The 20,043-nt window shown below is 48.2% G+C and overlaps 1 protein-coding gene across 1 annotated transcript in view; it reads right to left on the reverse strand.

The window, feature by feature from the left end:
• Nucleotides 1-4,343: 4,343 nt before the first annotated feature.
• Nucleotides 4,344-20,043, reverse strand: part of LOC147083896 (uncharacterized) — a 135,111-nt gene continuing 119,411 nt past the window's right edge. The window contains exons 3-4 of the mRNA XM_085980075.1: nucleotides 11,783-12,501; nucleotides 4,344-4,653 (exon numbers count right to left, since the gene is read on the reverse strand). Coding sequence (XP_085836201.1) covers nucleotides 11,803-12,501 — 699 coding nt within the window. The 3' untranslated portion in view covers nucleotides 4,344-4,653; nucleotides 11,783-11,802. The remainder of the gene's footprint in view (nucleotides 4,654-11,782; nucleotides 12,502-20,043) is intronic.

Consider the following 20,043-nt stretch of genomic DNA (forward strand, 5'->3'; position numbering starts at 1 on the left):
TGACTGTGGGGAAAAGCTTTAAACGCTCCCGGGAGCTGAATGGACACCAATGATTTCACACTGGGGAGAGACCATTCACCTGCACTGTGTGTAGGAAGGGATTCGCTCGGCCCTCCAACCTGCTGGCACACCAGCTTGTTCACACTGACGAGAGATCTGTCAAATGTTCTGACTGTGGGAAGAGCTTTAAAAGTTCTAAGAGCCTTAAAAGACACCAGCGTCTTCACACTGATCATAGAATCTAACAGCATAGAAGGAGGTGATTCGGCCCATCGTGTCTGTGCCAGCTCTTTGAAAGAGCTGTCCAATTTAGTCCCAAACCCCAGCTTTATCCCCAGAACTCTGCAAACTAGTCCTCTTCAACTACATGTCCAATCACCGTTTGAAAGTTCCTGTGGAACCTGATTCCAGCATCCTTTCAGATGGTGCGTTCCAGATCTTAACAACCCTCTGTGTGAAAACAATTCTCCTCATTCCCCTCTAGTTCTTTTAGCAACTATTTTAAATCTGTGACCTTTGGTTACCGACCCACTTGCCAGAGGAGACAGTTTGTTCCGACTTGCTCGATCAAAACCCCTCATCATTTTGAACACCTCTATTAGGTCTCCTCTTAACCGTCTCTGCTCTAAGGAGAACAATCCCAGCTTCTCCAATCTCTCCGCATATCTGAAGTCCCTCATCCCTGGTACCATCCTGGTGAACCTCCTCTGTACCCTCTCCAAGGCCTTGACATCCTTCCTAAAGTGTGGTGCCCAGAACTGTACACAAGACTCCAGCTGAGGCCAAAACCCTGCAGCTGTACAAAACCCTGGTTAGACCACACCTGGAGTACTGTGAGCAGTTCTGGGCACCACACCTTAGGAAGGATATATTGGCCTTGGAGGGAGTGCAGCATCGGTTTACCAGAATGATACCCGGACTCCAAAGGTTAACTTACGAGGAGAGATTATACAAATTAGGGTTGTGGTCCCTAGAATTTAGAAGGTTAAGGTGTGATCTGATCGAAGTTTTCAGGATATTAAGGGGAACAGATAGGGTAGATAGAGAGAAACTATTTCCGCTGGTTGGGGATTCTCGGACTAGGGGGCATAGTCTAAAAATTAGAGCCAGACCTTTCAGGAGTGAAATTAGGAAACACTTCTACACACAAAGGGTGGTAGAACTTTGGAGCTCCCTTCCACAAATGGTAATTGATGCTCGATCAATTGTTAATTTTAAATCTGAGATTGATAGGTTTTTGTTAACCAAAGGTATTAAGGGATATGGGCCAAAGGCGGGTGTATGGAGTTAGATCACAGATCAGCCATGATCTCATTGAATGGCGGAACAGGCTCGAGGGGCTGAATGGCCTCCTCCTGTCCTATGTTTCTCACTAGTGATTTGTAAAGGTTTAGTGTAACTTCCTTGTTTTTGTATTCAATGGCCCTATTTACAAAGCCAAGTATCCCACACCCTTTCTGAACCGCCTCACCAACTTGCCGCGGCACTTTCTAAGATTTGTGATTATGGACCCCCAGGTCCCTCTGCTCTTGCACCCCCTCAAAATAGTCCCATTTAGATTATACGGCCTCTCCCTGTTGTTTCTCCCAAAGTGCATCACTTCACACTTATCCTCATTTAATTTCATCTGCCTTGTGTCTGCTCATTTCACAGTCTGTCTCTGTCCTTCTGAAGTCTGCTACTACTATGCTCACTATTTACTAAGTTGCCAAGTTTTGTATCATCTGTAAATTTCAAACTTGTACACCTATACCCAAGTCCAGGTCAGTTATATATAACAAGAAAAGCAATGGTCCTAATCCCGACCCCTGGGGGACCCACTGCATACTTCCCTCCAGTCAGAAAAACATCCCTCAGCGCTGCTCACTGTCTCCTATCCCTCGGCCAATTATATACCCAAATTACCATCAGCCCTTTAATACCATGTGCTTCTCTTTTCCGAGTAGGTCTCTTGTGTGGTACTTTATCAAATGCCTTTTGAAAGTCCATAAGAACATAAGAAATAGGAGCAGGAGTGGGCCATACGGCCCCTCGAGCCTGCTCCGCCATTCAATAAGATCATGGCTGATCAACCTCAACTCCACATTCCCGCCCGATCTCCATATCCCTTGATTCCTCTAGAGTCCAACAATCTATCGATCTCAGCCTTGAATATACTCAAAGACTCAGCATTCACAGCCCTCTGGGGCAGAGAATTCCAAAGATTCACAACCCTCTGAGTGAAGAAATTCCTCCTCATCTCGGTCTTAAATGGCCAACCCCTTATCCTGAGACTGTGACCCCTAGTTCTAGACACTCCAGCCAGGGGAAACAACCTCTCAGCATCTACCCTGTCAATCCCCTTCAGAATCTTGTATGTTTCAATGAGATCACCTCTCATTCTTCTAAACTCCAGAGAGTATCGGCCCATTCTACACAATCTCTCATCATAGGACAGCCCTCTCATCCCAGGAATCAATCTAGTGAACCTTTGTTGCACCGCCTCCAAGGCAAGTATATCCTTCCTTAGATAAGGAGACCAAAACTGTGCCCAGTACTCCAGGTGTGGTCTCACCAAGGCCCTGTACAATTGGAGGAAGACTTCCTTACTCTTATACTCCAACCCCCTTGCAATAAAGGCCAACATACCACTTGCCTTCCTTATTGCTTGCTGTACCTGCATGCTAGCTTTCTGTGTTTCTTGCACGAGGACACCCAAATCTCTCTGAACACCAACATTTGAAAGTTTCTCACCATTTAAAAAAGATTCTGTTTTTCTATTCTTCCTACCAAAGTGAATAACCTCACATTTCCCTACATTATACTCCATCTGCCACCTTACTGCCCACTCACTTAGTCTATCTATATCCCTTTACAGACTCTCTGTGTTCTCCTCACAGCTTACTGTCCCACCTAGCTTTGTATCATCAGCAAACTTGGATACATGACACTCGGTCCCTTCATCTAGGTCATTAATATAGATTGTAAATAGCTGAGGCCCCAACACTGATCCTTGTGGCACCCCACTAGTTACAGCCTGCCAACCTGAAAAAGATCCATTTATCCCTACTCTCTGTTTTCTGCCTGTTAACCAATCCTCTATCCATGCTACTATATTACCCCCAACCCCGTGAGCCCTAATCTTGTGTAATAATCTTTTATGTGGCACCTTGTCGAATGCCCTTTGGAAATCCAAATATACTACATCCACTGGTTCCCCTTTATCTACCCTGCTAGTTACATCCTCAGATAACTCTAATAAATGTGTCAAACACGATTTCCCTTCCATAAAACCATGTTTACTCTGCCTAATCATGTTAGGATTTTCTAAGTGCCCTGATACAACTTCCGTAACAATGGATTCCAGCATTTTCCCAACGACTGATTTCAGGCTAACTGGCCCGTCGTTCCCTGTTTTTTCTCTCCCTCCTTCCTTGAATAGCGGTGTTACATTTGCGACCTTCCAATCCGCTGGGACCATTCTAGAATCTCGGGAATCTTGGAAGATCAAAACCAATGTATCCACTATCTCTTCAGCCACCTCTTTTAGAACCCTAGGATGTAGGCCGTCAGGTCCAGGGGATTTGTCGGCTTTTAGTCCCATTAGTTTCTCTAGTACTTTACATTAAGTTCCTCACCCTCATTAAACCCTCGGTTCCCCACCATCTTTGGTTTGCTTTTGTGTCTTCTACTGTGAAGAGATACAAAATATTTGTTTTAACGTTTCTGCCATTTCCTTATTCCCCATAATAATTTCTCCTGTCTCTACCTCTAAGGGACCAACGTTGTCAGCTGTGGCTCAGTGGGCAGCTCACTCGCCTCTGGGTCAAAGGGTGGTGGGTTCAAGTCCCACTCCAGAGACTCGAGCACATAAAGCTAGGCTGACACTCCAGTGCAGTGCTGAGGGAGTGCTGCACTATCGGAGGGGCCGTCTTTCAGATGCGACGTTAAACCGAGGCCCCGTCTGCTCTCTCGGGTGGATGTAAAAGATCCCATGGCAGTATTTTGAAGAAGAGCAGGGGAGTTATCCTCGCTGTCCTGGCCAATATTTATCCCTCAACCAACATAACAAAACCGACTATCTGGTCATTATCACATTGCTGTTTGTGGGAGCTTGCTGAGTGAAAATTGGCTGCTGCACTTCCCACATTACAACAGTGACTACACTTCAAAAGGTAAAGCGCTTTGAGACGTCCAGTGGTCATGAATGGCGCTATAGAAATGCAAGTCTTCCTTTACTTTTGCTACTCTCTTCCTTTTTGATGCTTTTGATTTAATGATTAAACATTTAATAAATTATTGCAGTGACAAAGGCTGTCTGTGAAACTGGAGGAAATTTGTCTTTAAATAATCTTTTAAAAAACTTTTTTAAATGTAAGATTGAACATTTTATTTACAGTGAATGACATTTTCAGAGCTCAGGTCTCAGCTCTTTGTACAAAGTCACAAGCCCTCATGCTTACAAGGCAGGGGTCCCAGTCTCTACAAGCTTCTTGGTCGTCTTCACTTGTTCATCCGGATAATGGGTCTCCCGGAATTCACACAGATGAGGGTCGGCGCTCCCAGTGGAGAGTTTGTGCAGATCCAGCAGACTCTGGTTGACATTCTTCTCCATCTGCAGGGCTCTCTGCATCGCCGAGCGGAGTCTCTCGCTCTCCCGGCCGAACAAGTGGACTGTAAAGAAACTTAAAAACTTAAATTAATTTTTAAAACTTATTAAATTAAATTCACCCCGGCCAGGGTGACAATGCACTCCAGTCCCCGCGGCGCCCACCGGTCTCGGAAGGTCTCAAGTGTGCCGGCGGACACCGCGTGCTCCATCTCCAGGGCCACCCGGGCGTGAACATGGCCGCGGAAGAGAGGCAGGCAATCAGGCCGAAGGACCCCCTCGACCGCCCGCTGCCTGGACCTGTTTATGGCCACTTTCACCAGGCCCAGTCCTATGAGGAGGTCCTCCGCCCTGCCCGCTCCCCTCCGCACCGGGTGACCAAAGATCAGGAGTGTGGGACTGAAGTGCAGCCAAAGATCGAGGAGCAGCCCCTTCAAATAGCGAAAGAGGGGCTGCAGCCTCTCACATTTGGTATAAACGTGGAACACTGACTCCTCCAGGCCGCAGAAAAGGCAGGCGGCCTGGGAGTCCATGAACCAACTTAAAATCTTATTGCACGGGACTGCTCCGTGCAACACCCTCCAGGCCAAGTCCCCAATAGATAAAGGGAAGACTCCTGCATAGAGAGCCCTCCATTGGGGACCTCCACCTCTGCCAGATGGCAAGATAGCACGCCAAGGTGTGTACGGATGGCAGACGAAGATGACAAAGTGGAGAGTGTGCAGGAGCAGCCTGTACAGGAAACCCCTTCGTGCAGAACTAAAAGGCATGGAGGGCATTTCCCCGAGACGGCTCAAGTTGTGAGGCGTCGGTTCCGAGAGGGGTTTAAGGGCCGCGCGCCGATAAGGAATTCCATCCGAAAGGGGGTCAGTTTGGGCGGGATTGCCCCACGTGCTTGAACCTCCTCGATACACATAGTGGAGTCGGGGCCCAGTGCTGCTTTCAGCGTCTCGATGGCTTTGGCCGTGAGCCGGACATTGGCCTAAGACCGGCGCTGCACCAGCTCCTCTGGCGCCATCCAGCCCGCTCCTCCACCATCGAGCAGGTCCCCGACTCTAGTCACCTTGCCAGGCACAGCCCCGCCCTCCGCCAGCCGCCCGATCCGGCGGTCCTGGAGGTGCAGATTCCTGAGCAGCGGCTTCCGAAGGACGACCACCACTCCTGACGGGGGAGAACTCCACCTGGAGGCAACGCTGTTCCAGACCCACAGCATTTCCTGGTAGAAGACAGGCAGCTCCTGCAGGTAGGCACGCATATGGCCCAATTCCACAAACAGGAGCTGCGTGTCGTAGTTGAGGCCATGCAGCTGGCAGAAGTAATACGTCGCCAGCGCACACCATCTGGTAGGATTCTCGACGTACAGGTATCTCTGCAGGGTCCGAAGACGGAAAGTCGCAGCCTGGGTGCGAAGGCACACCAGCGCCTGACCGCCCTCCCTAAGCGGGAGATTCAGAACCGCGGCAGAGACCCAGTGCTTCCCTTTGTCCCAGAAGAAGTCGATGAGCTTCTTCTGCATCTTGGCGACAAACGCAGGGGGCGGGATCAAAGTGACCAACCGGTACCACAACATGGCGGCCACCAGCTGGTTTATGACCAGCGCTCGACCCCTGTAGGCCAACACTCGGAGCAGTCCTGTCTAGCGTCCTAGGCGAGCGGTGACTTTGGCCTATAGCTATTGCCAGATTGCCAGCCAGGTGTCCATGGCAGGGCTAAGGTAGACTCCCAAGTAGAGGAGGTGCATGGTGCTCCAGGCAAAGGGCCTGAACTCTTCCGGCAGTGAGTCCACCCACCACTGACCCACCTGGAGCCCGGAGCATTTCTCCCAGTTGATCCTGGAGGAGGATGCGTCCGAGTAAATCTGCTGGCATTGTCGCACCCCCTCCGCAAGTCGACGGGGTCCGTGACCATGAGGAACACGTCATCGGCGTAAGCCGAGAGGACGAACTCCACACCCGGCCCTTGAAGAGCCAGTCCCGTCAACCTCTTCCACAAGAGGCACAGGAAAGGCTCCACGCAGACGACGTATAACTGACCGGACATGGGGCATCCCTGACGCACCACCTCCCGAAGCAAAGGGGCGCCGTCAAGGACCCGTTAACTTTAATCAGACACTCCGCAGCAGCATACTACCACTGTGCTAAATGGGACAGATTTCGAACAGATCTGGCAACTCAAACTGGACATCCATGAGGCGCTGTGGGCCATCAGCAGCAGCAGAATTGTATTCAACCACAATCTGTAACCTCATGGTCCGGCATATCCCTCACTCTACCATTACCATCAAGCCGGGTGATCAACCCTGGTTTAACGAAGAGTGCAGGAGAGCATGCCGGGAACAGCACCAGGCATACCGAAAAATGAGGTGTCAATCTGGTGAGGCTACAACACAGGACTACTTGCATGCCAAACAATGGAAGCAACATGCGATAGACAGAGCTAAGCGATCTCACAACCATCGGATCAAACCAAAGCTCTGCAGTCCTGCCACATCCAGTCGTGAGTGGTGGTGGACAATTAAACAGTTAACAGGAGGAGGAGGCTCCAAAAATATCCCCATCCTCAATGATGGTGGAGCCCAGCACGTGAGTGCAAAAGACAAGGCTGAAGCATTTGCAACTATCTTCAGCCAGAAGTGCCGAGTGGATGATCCATCTCGGCCTCCTCCTGAGGTCCCCAGCATCACAGATGCCAGTCTTCAGCCCATTCAATTCACTCCACGTGATGTCAAGAAACAGCTGAAGACACTGGATACTGCAAAGGCTATGGGCCCTGACAACATTCTGGCAATAGTACTGAAGACTTGTGCTCCAGAACGAGCTGCGCCGCTAGCCAAGCTGTTCCAGTACAGCTACAACACTGGCATCTACCCAGCAATGTGGAAAATTGCCCAAGTATGTCCTGTCTACAAAAAGCAGGACAAATCCGACCCGGCCAATTGCCGTCCCATCAGTCTATTCTCAATCATCAGCAAAGTGATGGAAGGTGTCGTCGACAGTGCCATCAAGCGGCACTTACTCAGCAATAACCTGCTAACTGACGCCCAGTTTGGGTTCCGCCAGGGCCACTCAGCTCCTGACCTCATTACAGCCTTGGTCCAAACATGGACAAAAGAGCTGAACTCAAGAGGTGAGGTGAGAGTGACTGCCCTTGACATCAAGGCAGCATTTGATCGAGTGTGGCATCAAGGAGCCCTAGCAAAACTGAAGTCAATGGGAATCAAGGGAAAAACTCTCCATTGGTTGGAATCATACCTAGCACAAAGGAAGTTGGCTGTGGTTGTTGGAGGTCATTCATCTCAATCACATGACATCACTGCAGGAGTTCCTCAGGGCAGTGTCCTAGGCCCAACCATCTTCAGCTGTTTCATCAATGACCTTCCCTCCATCATAAGGTCAGAAGTGGGGATGTTCGCTGATGATTGCACACTGTTCAGCACCATTCGAGACTCGTCGGATACTGACGCAGTCTATGTCCATATGCAGCAAGACCTGGACAACATTCAGACTTGGGCTGACAAGTGGCAAGTAACATTCGCACCACACAAGTGCCAGGCAATGACCATCTCCAACAAGCGAGACTCTAACCATCTCCCCTTGACATTCAATGGCATTACCATCGCTGAATCCCCCACTATCAACATCCTGGGGATTACCATTGGTCAGAAACTGAACTGGACCAGCCATATAAATACTGTGGCTACAAGAGCAGGCCAGAGGCTGGGAATTCTGCGGCGAGTGTCTCACCTCCTGACTCCCCAAAGCCTTTCCACCATCTACGAGGCACAAGTCAGGAGTGTGATGGAATACTCTCCACTTGCCTGGATGAGTGCAGCTCCAACAACACTCAAGAAACCCAACACCATTCAGGATAAAGCAGCCCGCTTGATTGGCACTCCATCCACCACCTTCAACATTCACTCCCTCCACCACCGGCGCACTGTGGCTGCAGTGTGTACCATCTACAAGATGCACTGGAGCAACTCGCCAAAGCTCCTTCAACAGCACCTTCCAAACTCGCGACCTCTACCACTTAGAAGGACAAGGGCAGCAGACGCATGGGAACATCACCACCTACAAGTTCCCCTCCAAGCCACACACCATCCTGACTTGGACCTGTATCGCCGTTCCTTCACTGTCGCTGGGCCAAAATCCTGGAACTCCCTTCCTAACAGCATTGTGGGTGTACCTACACCATATGGACTGCAGCGGTTCAAGAAGGCGGCTCACCACCATCTTCTCAAGGGCAATTAGGGATGGGCACTAAATGCAGGCCTAGCCAGCGACGCCCACATCCCATCAATGAATAATAAAAAAAAAGTTTAATGTCAGTGGTGGGTGAACGACTAGAGATCATTGTCAAGGACAAAATTAATTCTCACTTGGAGAAGCATGGGTTAATAAAGGACAGCCAGTATGGATTTGTTAAAGGTAAATTGGGGGCAAAGTATTAACGTGGATAGAGAACTGGCTGGCGGATAGAAAACAGAGAGTTGGAATAAACGGCTCGTTTTCGGAGTGGCAGGCAGTGACCAGCGGGGTGCCGCAAGGATCTGTCCTGGGACCCCAGCTGTTCACAATATATATAAATGATCTGGATCAGGGAATTGGATGCAATATTTCCAAATTCGCTGATGACACTAAACTAGGAGGAGGGGTGGGCTCTGATGAGGATGTCAGGAGGCTACAGTGCGATTTGGACAGGTTGGGGGAATGGGCGGATACGTGGCAGATGCACTATAATGTGGATAAATGCGAGGTTATCCACTTTGGGGGTAAAAACAGGAGGGTAGATTATTATCTAAATGGCAATAGATTGGGAGATGGAGAAGTGCAGAGGGACCTGGGTGTTCTTGTGCACCAGTCACTGAAGGAGAGCATGCAGGTGCAACAGGCGATTAAGAAGGCAAATGGTATGTTGGCCTTCATATCAAGGGGGTTCGAGTATAGGAATAGGGATACCTTACTACAGCTGTACAAGGTGCTGGTGAGACTGCATCTGGAGTATTGTGTACAGTTTTGGTCGCCCCATCTGCGGAAGGATGTTCTTGCCATGGAAAGAGTGCAACGGCGATTCACCAGGCTGATACCTGGAATGGCGGGAATGACCTACGAAGAGAGATTAAATAGTTTGGGCTTGTACTCACTGGAGTTTAGAAGATTGAGAGGGGATCTCATCGAAACATATAAAATTATGGCAGGCCTGGACAGGCTGAATTCAGAGAGAATGTTTCCAATGGCAGGGGAGCACAGAACCAGGGGCCACAGTCTAAAAATAGCGGGCAAATCATTTAAAACAGAGATGAGGAAGAATTTCTTCACTCAAAGAGTGGTGAGCCTGTGGAATTCCCTGCCACAGAGGGCTGTGAAGGCTAATTCAATAAATATTTTCAAGAGAGAATTGGATATATTTCTGAAGGCTAAGGGGATTAAGGGTTACGGAGAAAAGGCGGGGACGGGGTACTGAACTGGTAAGATCAGCTATGATCTCATTGAATGGCGGAGCAGGCTCGAAGGGCCGAATGGCCTACTCCTGTTCCTATCTCTATGTATCTATGTAAATCGTGTCTGACTAACCTGATTGAGTTTTTTGATGAAGTAACAGAGGGTTGATGAAGGTATTGCAGTAGATGTTACATATATGGACTTTCAAAAGGCATTTGATAAAGTACCACATAAGAGAATTTTTCAGAGAGTAGAAGCACATGGTATTAAAGGGCTGATGGTAATTTGGGTATATAATTGGCCGAGGGATAGGAGACAGTGAGCAGTGCTGAGGGATGTTTTTCTGACTGGAGGGAAGTATGCAGTGGGTTCCCCCAGGGGTCGGGATTAGGACCATTGCTTTTCTTGTTATATATAACTGACCTGGACTTGGGTATAGGTGTACAATTTCAAAGTTTATGGACGATACAAAACTTGGCAACTTAGTAAATAGTGAGCATAGTAGTAGCAGACTTCAGAAGGACAGAGACAGACTGTGAAATGAGCAGACACAAGGCAGATGGAATTAAATGAGGATAAGTGTGAAGTGATGCACTTTGGGAGAAACAACAGGGAGAGGCCGTATAATCTAAATGGGACTATTTTGAGGGGGTGCAAGAGCAGAGGGACCTGGGGGTCCCTCTTCACAAATCTTTGAAATTGCCATGGCAAGTTGGTGAGGTGGTTCAGAAAGTGTATGGGATACTTGGCTTTGTAAATAGTGCCATTGAAAACAAAAACAAGGAAGTTACACTAAACCTTTACAAATCACTAGTGAGGAACATAGGACAGGAGGAGGCCATTCAGCCCCTCGAGCCTGCTCCGCCATTCAATGAGATCATGGCTGATCTGCGATCTAACTCCATACACCCGCCTTTGGCCCATATCCCTTAATACCTTTGGGTAACAAAAACCTATCAATCTCAGATTTAAAATTAACAATTGATCGAGCATCAATTGCCATTTGCGGAAGGAAGTTCCAAACTTCTACCATCCTTTGTGTGTAGAAGTGTTTCCTAATTTCACTCCTGAAAGGTCTGGCTCTAATTTTAGACTCTGCCCCCTAGTCCTAGACTGCCCAACCAGCAGAAATAGTTTCTCTCTATCGACCCTATCTGTTCCCCTTAATATCCTGAAAACTTCGATCAGATCACGCCTTAACTTTCTAAATTCTAGGGACTACAACTCTAATTTGTATAATCTCTCTTCGTAACTTAACCATTGGCGTCCGGGTATCATTCTGGTAAACCTACGCTGCACTCCCTCCAAGGCAAATATATCCTTCCTAGGCTGTGATGCCCAGAACTGCTCACAGTGCTCCAGGTGTGGTCTAACCAGGGTTTTGTACAGCTGCATGGTTTTGGCCTCAGCTGGAATATTGTGTACAGTTCTGGGCACCACACTTTAGGAAGGATGTCAAGGCCTTGGACAGAGGAGGTTGACCAGGATGGTACCATAGATGAGGGACTTCAGTTATGTGGAGAGACTGGAGAAGCTGAGATTGTTCTCCTTAGAGCAGAGACGGTTAAGAGGAGACCAAATAGAGGTGTTCAAAATGATGAGGGGTTTTGATCGAGTAAGTAAGAACAAATTGTTCACTCTGGCAAGTGGGTCGGTAACCAAAGGTCACAGATTTAAAATAGTTGCTAAAAGAACTGGAGGGAAATGAGGAGAATTGTTTTCACACAGAGGGTTGTTAAGATCTGGAACGCACCATCTGAAAGGATGTTGGAATCAGGTTCCACAGGAACTTTCAAACAGTAATTGGACGTATAGTTGAAGAGGACTAATTAGCAGAATTCTGGGGATAAAGCTGGGGTGTGGGACTAAATTGGACAGCTCTTTCAAAGAGCCGGCACAGACACGATGGGCCGAATCACCTCCTTCTGTGCTGTTAGATTCTATGATCAGTGTGAAGACGCTGGTGTCTCTTAAACTCTTCAAGCTTTTAAAGCTCTTCCCACAGTCAGAACATTTCACGGATCTCTCGTCAGTGTGAACAAGCTGGTGTGCCAGCAGGTTGGAGGACCGAGTGAATCCCTTCCCACACACAGTGCAGGTGAACAGTCTCTCCCCAGTGTGAAATCGTTGGTGTCCATTCAGCTCCCGGGAGCATTTAAAGCTTTTCCCACAGTCAGAACATTTAAAGGGTCTCTCGTCAGTGTGAGCAAGCTGGTGTCTCAGCAGGGTGGATGAACCAGTGAATCCCTTCCCACACACGGAGCAGGTGAACGGCCTCTCCCCAGTGTGAACTCGCTGGTGTATCTGGAGCTTGGATGACTCTGCAAATCCCTTCCCACACACGGAGCATGTGAACGGCCTCTCCCCGGTGTGACTGCGTCGATGAGATTCCAGCTGGGATGGGCAATTGTATCCCTTCCCACAGTCCCCACATTTCCACCATTTCTCCGTGGTGTGGGTGTCCTTGCGTTTCTCCAGGTTGGATGATCAGTTGAAGCCTCGTCCACACACAGAACACGTGTACGGTTTCTCCCCGCTGTAAATGGTGCGATGTTTTTTCAGGCTGTGTAACTGGTTAAACCTCTTTCCACAGTCAGTGCACTGGAACATTCACTCAGGTGTGTGTTTTCCAGTCACACGGATGTTTGAAATCTTTTCCCACAGACAGAAGAGACAAACATTTGTCCTTCCATATTCAAAGGTCAGTGATATTCAGGTCCTGATGAATGGAGTGACTCTGTTAGATCTTGATGTGATGTTTGGTTTGAGTTTCCCGTCTGTAAATCCTGCCCTTCTCACACCCTGTAAAAGGAGTTTACAAAAGTCATCACTGTAAATACAGGATAGAAATTTAAAACAGACAATTCTAGTTTCTGTGGAACATTCTTTCCTCTCTTGTTCCCCCAAAGCTGTAAATCCCCGTCCCACACACTCTCCCTCCTCCCTGTGCTGAAATCCAAACCCATCGCACCATCTCCAACTTTTCTTTCCTCCACTCCCAGTTTTCCTCCTCCCTCTACTCTGGTTGGGTTCAGTTCTACACCCGCTGTGTGCAGAGTGAGAATAAAATCAATGAGTGAATGATTGTCTCTCCTGGTCACGGGGACCCAGAAGCCCCGCCCACATCATGTTCCTGTACCAAGATGGCCATGCATGCACCATGCTGCAGGTGGAACTGGTCTACATAAGAACATAAGAACATAAGATATAGGAGCAGGAGTAGGCCAATCGGCCGCTCGAGCCTGCTCCACCATTCAATAAGATCATGGCTGATCTGATCCTAACCGCCAATCCACTATCACAGAACCATCTCCCGAATCTAACAGAATTAGACACATGAAATAGGAGCAGGATCAGGCTACATGGCCCCTGGGCCCGCTCCGCTACCCACAGGGCCATGACCGATCCGAACCTAGACTCATGTCCAAATTCCTGCCCGCTCCCCGTAACCCTTAATTCCCTTTACTTCTAGGAAACTGTCTATTTCTGTTTTAAATTTATGTAATGATGTAGCTTCTACAGCTTTTTGGGGCAGCATATTCCATGGACCTACCACCCTCTGAGTGAAGTAGTTCCTCCTCATCTCAGTTTTGAAAGAGCAGCCCCTTATTCTAAGACTATGCCCCCTAGTTCTAGTTTCACCCATCATCGGAAACATCCTCCCCGCATCCACCCGATCCAACCCCTTCACAATCTTATATGTTTCAATAAGATCGCCTCTCATTCTTCTGAACTCCAATGAGTAGAGTCCCAATCTACTCAACCTCTCCTCATATGTCCATCCCCTCATCCCCGGGATTAACCGAGTGAACCTTCTTTGTACTGACTCGAGAACAAGTATGTCTTTTCTTAAGTATGGACACCAAAACTGTATGCAGTATTCCAGGTGCAGTCTCACCAATACCTTGTACAACTGAAGCAATACCTCCCTATTTTTATATTCTATCCCCCTAGCAATGAAAGCCAACATTCCATTGGCCTTCTTAATCACTTGCTGCACCTGCATACTAACCTTTTGAGTTTCGTGCACCAGGACCCCCAGATCCCTTTGTACTTCAGTACTTTCCAGTTTCTTGCCATTAAGATAATAACTTGCTCTACGATTTTTCCTGCCAAAGTGCATAACCTCACACTTTCCAGTATTGTATTCCATCTGCCAAATCTCTGCCCACTTACTTAGCCTGTCTATGTCCCCTTGCAGGTTTTTTATGTCCTCCTCACTCACTACTTTCCCTCCCATCTTAGTATCATCTGCAAACTTTGATATGTTATACTCGGTCCCCTCCTCCAAATCGTTAATATAGATTGTAAAGAGTTGGGGACCCAGCACTGACCCCTGCGGAACACCACTAGTTACTGATTGCCAGTCTGAGAATGAACCATTTATCCCAACTCTCTGCCTTCTGTTAGATAGCCAATCCTCTATCCATGCCAGAATATTACCCCCAATCCCGTGATTTTTTATCTTAAGCAATAATCTTTTGCGTGGCACCTTGTCAAATACCTTTTGGAAGTCTAAATACACTACGTCCACTGGTTCCTCTCCACTGTCTTTCCTCCACCAAGATGGCGGCGTGTAACCCGGGCCTGTCGCTGAGAAATAGCCTCACAGCTGCCGTCCGGTGGAACATAGACCGGGCCGCTGGATCTCATTCGGGCCTGAGGCCGTTTTCCAACTTTATAAACCCTGTGGCGTGGCCTACCCGCAGTTTATTCATCTCCCAACCCCGCTCCCGCCGACCAGCAGCTCAGCCTGGCGACTGCGCGGGGCTTTCTTTGTAAAGTCGGTGAGGGACACGTGACCTGGGCCCAGGGCCTGATTGATGGGAGCTTCCGACCAATAGGGAGCGAGCGGGGCAGGGCTGGAGCAGCAAGCTGGCGGCGGGTCCTCCAACCAATTGGGGAGCCTGAGGGGCAGGACTTGCGTTGGCTGATTGTCTGATCCGCAGGGCAGCGAGTTTCTCCAGTCCCTTGTTCAGGGCCCGGGGCCAGGGGAGGCTGTGGGCCTTTATTCCCCTCATTGGACACAAGGCTCTTTGGCTCACAACACACGGGCTCAGATTGCAATACAGACTTTTTAAATTCATGAATCAAAGGGACAGGATCTCTCATTCTGTTGTGCGACAGTTCCTGGGACAGACTGTATCTCCCCCTCTCCTCCACACAGGGATTTGTGCTGGTTAAAGGGACAGCGATTCTCCTTGTTCTGTGAGTTTGTAATTAACTTTATCCCATATTACAGACTCCAGGAGTTTACCAATAACTCCTCGAGTCTTGGTTATGATCTTCCAGAATTCCTTAGATTCTAGAACGGTGCCCGGGGATCGGAAGGTGGCAAATGGAATCCCGCCGTTCAAGAAAGGAGGGCGAAAGAAAACAATGACCACTGGGCCAGTTAGCCTGACATCAGTAGTACGTGCAAAAAAGATTCACAAGGATGACACCAGAACTGGGAGGATATACCGATCAGGAAAGGCTGAACAGGCTGGGGGCTCATTTCTCTGGAAAAGAGTAGGCTGAGGGGTGACCAGATAGAGGTCATTAGATTATGAAAGGGTTTGATAGGGTAGACGTGGAGAAAATGTTTCTACTTGTTGGGGGGGACCAGAACTCGCTGTCATAGATATCAGATATAAGAGAGAGAAATAGCACCAGAGTAAAGAAAAGTTCAGAAATAGGAGGAATCAGACGGGGCAAAAGCAAGGCAGACTAAGATGTGTTTGGAGGGCATGTGTGTAAATGTACATAGCCTGGTAAATAAGGTTGGTGAGCTGCAGGCACAAGGTGCCACAGGGGACTCTGATATAGGGGCAATAACAGAGACCAGACTCAAAGAAAGGGAGGATTGGGATCTTAATATTCCTCGCTACAAGGTATTCAGGAAAGATAGAGAACGAAAAAGAGAAGGGGTGGCAGTATTGATCAACTAAACTATTACAGCGCTGGAGAGGGTGATGTAGTCGAGGGAGCAAAGATTGGTTTGAATTCAGGAACAATTGAGGAGCGATTACACTGCTGGGTGTTTACTACAGGCCACCAAATAGTGGGGAGGAGATAGAGGAGCTATTACACTGCTGGGTGTTTACTACAGGCCACCAAATAGTGGGGAGGAGATAGAGGAGAGATTACACTGCTGGGTGTTTACTACAGGCCACCAAATAGTGGGGAGGAGATAGAGGAGCGATTACACTGCTGGGTGTTTACTACAGGCCACCAAATAGTGGGGAGGAGATAGAGGAGCGATTACACTGCTGGGTGTTTACTACAGGCCACCAAATAGTGGGGAGGAGATAGAGGAGCGATTACACTGCTGGGTGTTTACTACAGGCCACCAAATAGTGGGGAGGAGATAGAGGAGCGATTACACTGCTGGGTGTTTACTACAGGCCACCAAATAGTGGGGAGGAGATAGAGGAGCTATTACACTGCTGGGTGTTTACTACAGGCCACCAAATAGTGGGGAGGAGTGTAGAATTCGCAAAATTAATATTGTACTATAAGGGTCCTCTGGCAGAAGAGGCCTTGATTTTAAAAGACTGTTTTAAAAGAAGCCCAGAAAAGGGACACATAAAATGGCCGCCAGACCCCGTGACCGACTTATTGGGACACTTTAAAATGGTTCCTGCAGTTCCCCAGACAGCCTTTGTGGATTCAACCCACAGTAAGTTCTGGAAGCCGTTTCTGAGAAAACGAAACCAGACTTTAACACATACATAAAGATTGGATGCAGATCCAGTCAGGTCGGCCTGTAGATAAAGGCCATCTAAATGTTTACCCAGGCAAAGGGGGACAGTTCCATATTCATAAAGAACGCATCAAGGGCCCGTTAAAGACATCAAGAAAACATTAAAACATTACCAGGTCATTCTAGACCAGAGATGGCCATCACAGGCCATCCCAAAAGCAGTTTAAATATAATAACTACCCCGCTGTGCTATAAGCCCGCCAAAAGTTAAACAAAGACTAACCTTGATTAAGCGGGAGATAAGGCCTCAATTGAGAAGTATAATTGGGGATCTCGGGAAAAGACAGGGCTGCTGGTTGAAGAATTGAGCGCCCAGATAGCCGATGGCATTGGGGATCCATCGAAAATCTAGGAGGAAGCTTGTAGATGCTTCTGGAAGACGAGCACACTAAAACCTCATAGCCAGAGACAGAAGTCGGTAGCGGGAACGCCTCGGCCATTCCCGAGTCGAGAAGGTGGTTCAAGTTTGCGTTCGGCCTCCGGGGTATTCGTCGGGAGATCATCGACCAAAAACCCCGGGGCCGCAGCAAAACGAGGAGAAAGTCAAGGAGAAGAAGAGAGGACGAAACGCCCCACCACATCGTGGGCTGGAGCACAGAGAAAAACGAGCTGTGAACAAGATGATGGTCCGCTCGTCTTGCTGAAGTAGAGGAACCATCAGCCTGAGCAGCCCGCTGCTCCCACAGCCCAATGACCACATGGAGACAGGACGCCTGAAAGGATCAAAATGCAGACCTGTTTTCAAAACCTTGCAATTCTTAGTTGGATTGGTGAGCATGTTTCTGGCCCTTCATAATCGGATCTAGATAGGTTAAAGGGGGTGGTCATTTTGGGTATAATTAATATGAGTTGTTGTCCCTCAATGTTCCGTGTGTTTCCCCATTTCATGATGACTGTTGTAAGGTATAATGTGCCTGTACCTATTTTAGCTAGTACTGTATTGTTACGATTTGTTTTTCCCTCCCATGTACCCTCTTATTTGCTTGCATTTGATTTGTTTTTCCTTATGCAATAAAATTTCATTTCGTTTCATTAAACTTGGTCTATAAGAGTATTCTCTGCATTGCAGTTCCTGCACCTAAGTCCAGTGTCTAGAACCTAAGGGGCGAGTGGGTCGAACCACTCAAGGTTTTGCTGTGCAAGAGAGAGAGAGAGAGAGACCTCTGCGATCTCGGAGAGAAAACCCCTTACAGGGGATAGAGGAGCAGATTTGCAGGCAAATTACAGAAAGATGCAAGAATTACAGAGTAGTGATAATGGGGGACTTCAATTATGCGAATATAGATAGTAACAGTGTAAAGGGCAAATTGGGGAGGGATCCCTGAAATGTGTACAAGAGAACTTTCTGGATCAGTGTGTTTCCAGCCCAAGGAGGAAGGAAGCAGAGCTGGATCTAGTTCTGGGGAATGAAGTGGGGCGAGTGGAGCGTGTTTCAGTGGGAGTATATTTGGGGGATCAGTGATCATAATATCATCAGGTTTAGAGTATTTATAGAAAAGGACAAAGAACAATCAGGCATAAAAAATACTTAACTGGAGGAGGGTTAACTGCAGTGAGAGGAAAAGGGATCTGGCCCAGGTGGATTGGAGTCAAAAATTGGGAGGCAAAACAGAAAATGACCAATGGGAGGCCTTCAAAGAGGAGCTGGTTCGGGTACAGAGCAGACACATTCCTATGGGGGGAAAGGAAGGGCATCCAAAGCTAGAGCTCCCTGGATGACTAAAGATAGAGGTTAAAGTGAGAGAGAAAGAGGAGGTTTATGACAAATGTAAGGTTGATAATACAGTGGGGAATCATGCTGAATATAGAAAGTACAGAGGAGATCTAAACAATGGAATAAGAGGGGCAAAGAGAGAGTATGAGAACAGATTAGCAGCGAACATAAAAGGGAACCCAAAAGTCTTTTATATACACTTAAATAGTAAAAGGGCAGTCAAAGGAAGGGCGGGGCTGATTGGGGACCTAAAGGGAGATTGGCTTGTGGAGGCAGAGGGCTGGGCTGAGGGACTAAATGAGAACTTTGCATCTGTCTTCACCGGAGAAGAGGATGCTGCCAATGTAGCAGTAAAGGAGGAGGCCGGAGCGATACTGGACAGGATAGAAATAGATAGAGGAGGGACTTCAAAGGTCGGCAGTCCTCAAAGTAGAAAAGTCGCTGGTCCGGATGGGATTTGTCCTCGGTTACTGAGGGAAGTAGGGGTGAAAATTGCGGAGGCTCCGGCCACAATCTTCCAATCCTCCTTGGACATGGGGGTGGTGCCAGAGGACAGGAGGATTGCAAATGTTACAGCCCTGTTTAAAATAGGGGAGAGGGATAAACCCGGCAACTACAGGCCAGTCAGCCTAACGTCGGTGGTGGGGAAACTGTGAGAGACAATAATCCGGGACAAAATTAATTGGTCCTTAGAAAACTACCATGGGATTAAAGGGATCAAGGGATATGGGGAGAGTTGGAATAAACGGATCTTTTTCCGAGTGGCAGGCAGTGACTAGTGGGGTACCGCAGGGATCGGTCCTTGAACCCCAGCTATTCACAATATATATTAATGATCTAGACGAGGGAACTAGATGTAATATCTCCAAGTTTGCAGATGACACAAAGCTGGGTGGGTGTGTGTGTTGTGAGGAGGATGCTGAGATACTCCAACATGATTTGGACAGGTTGGTGATTGGGCAGATGCATGGCAGCTGCAGTATAATGTGGATAAATGCGAGGTTATCCACTTTGGTGGCAAAAACAGGAAGGCAGATTATTATCTGAATGGCAATAGATTGGGAGAAGGGGAAGTGCAATGAGACCTGGGCATCCTTGTGCACCAGTCGCTGAAAGTAAGCATGCAGGTGCAGCAGGCGATTAAGAAGGCAAATGGTATGTTGGCCTTCGTAGTGAGAGGGTTCGAGTACAGGAACAAGGATGTCTTGCTGCAGTTGTACAGGGCCTTGGTGAGACCACACCTTGAGTATTGTGTGCAGTTTTGGTCACCTTATCTGAGGAAGGATGTACTTGCCATGGAGGGAGTGCAGCGAAGATTCACCAGACTGATACCTGGGATGGCAGGAATGACGTATGGGGAGAGATTGGGTCGATTGGACTTGTACTCGCTGGAGTTTAGAAGAATGAGAGGGGATCTCATTGAAACTTATAAAATTCTAACAGGACTAGACAGACTAGATGCAGGAAGGATGTTCCCGATGGCCGGGGAGTCCAGAACCAGGGGTCACAGTCTAAGGATTAGAGGTAAGCCATTTAGGACGGAGATGAGGAGGAA

Source organism: Somniosus microcephalus, unplaced genomic scaffold (assembly GCF_052327205.1).
Source record: "Somniosus microcephalus isolate GS21.2 unplaced genomic scaffold, FLI_Smic_1.0 scaffold26, whole genome shotgun sequence".
NCBI classification, from domain to species: domain Eukaryota; kingdom Metazoa; phylum Chordata; class Chondrichthyes; order Squaliformes; family Somniosidae; genus Somniosus; species Somniosus microcephalus.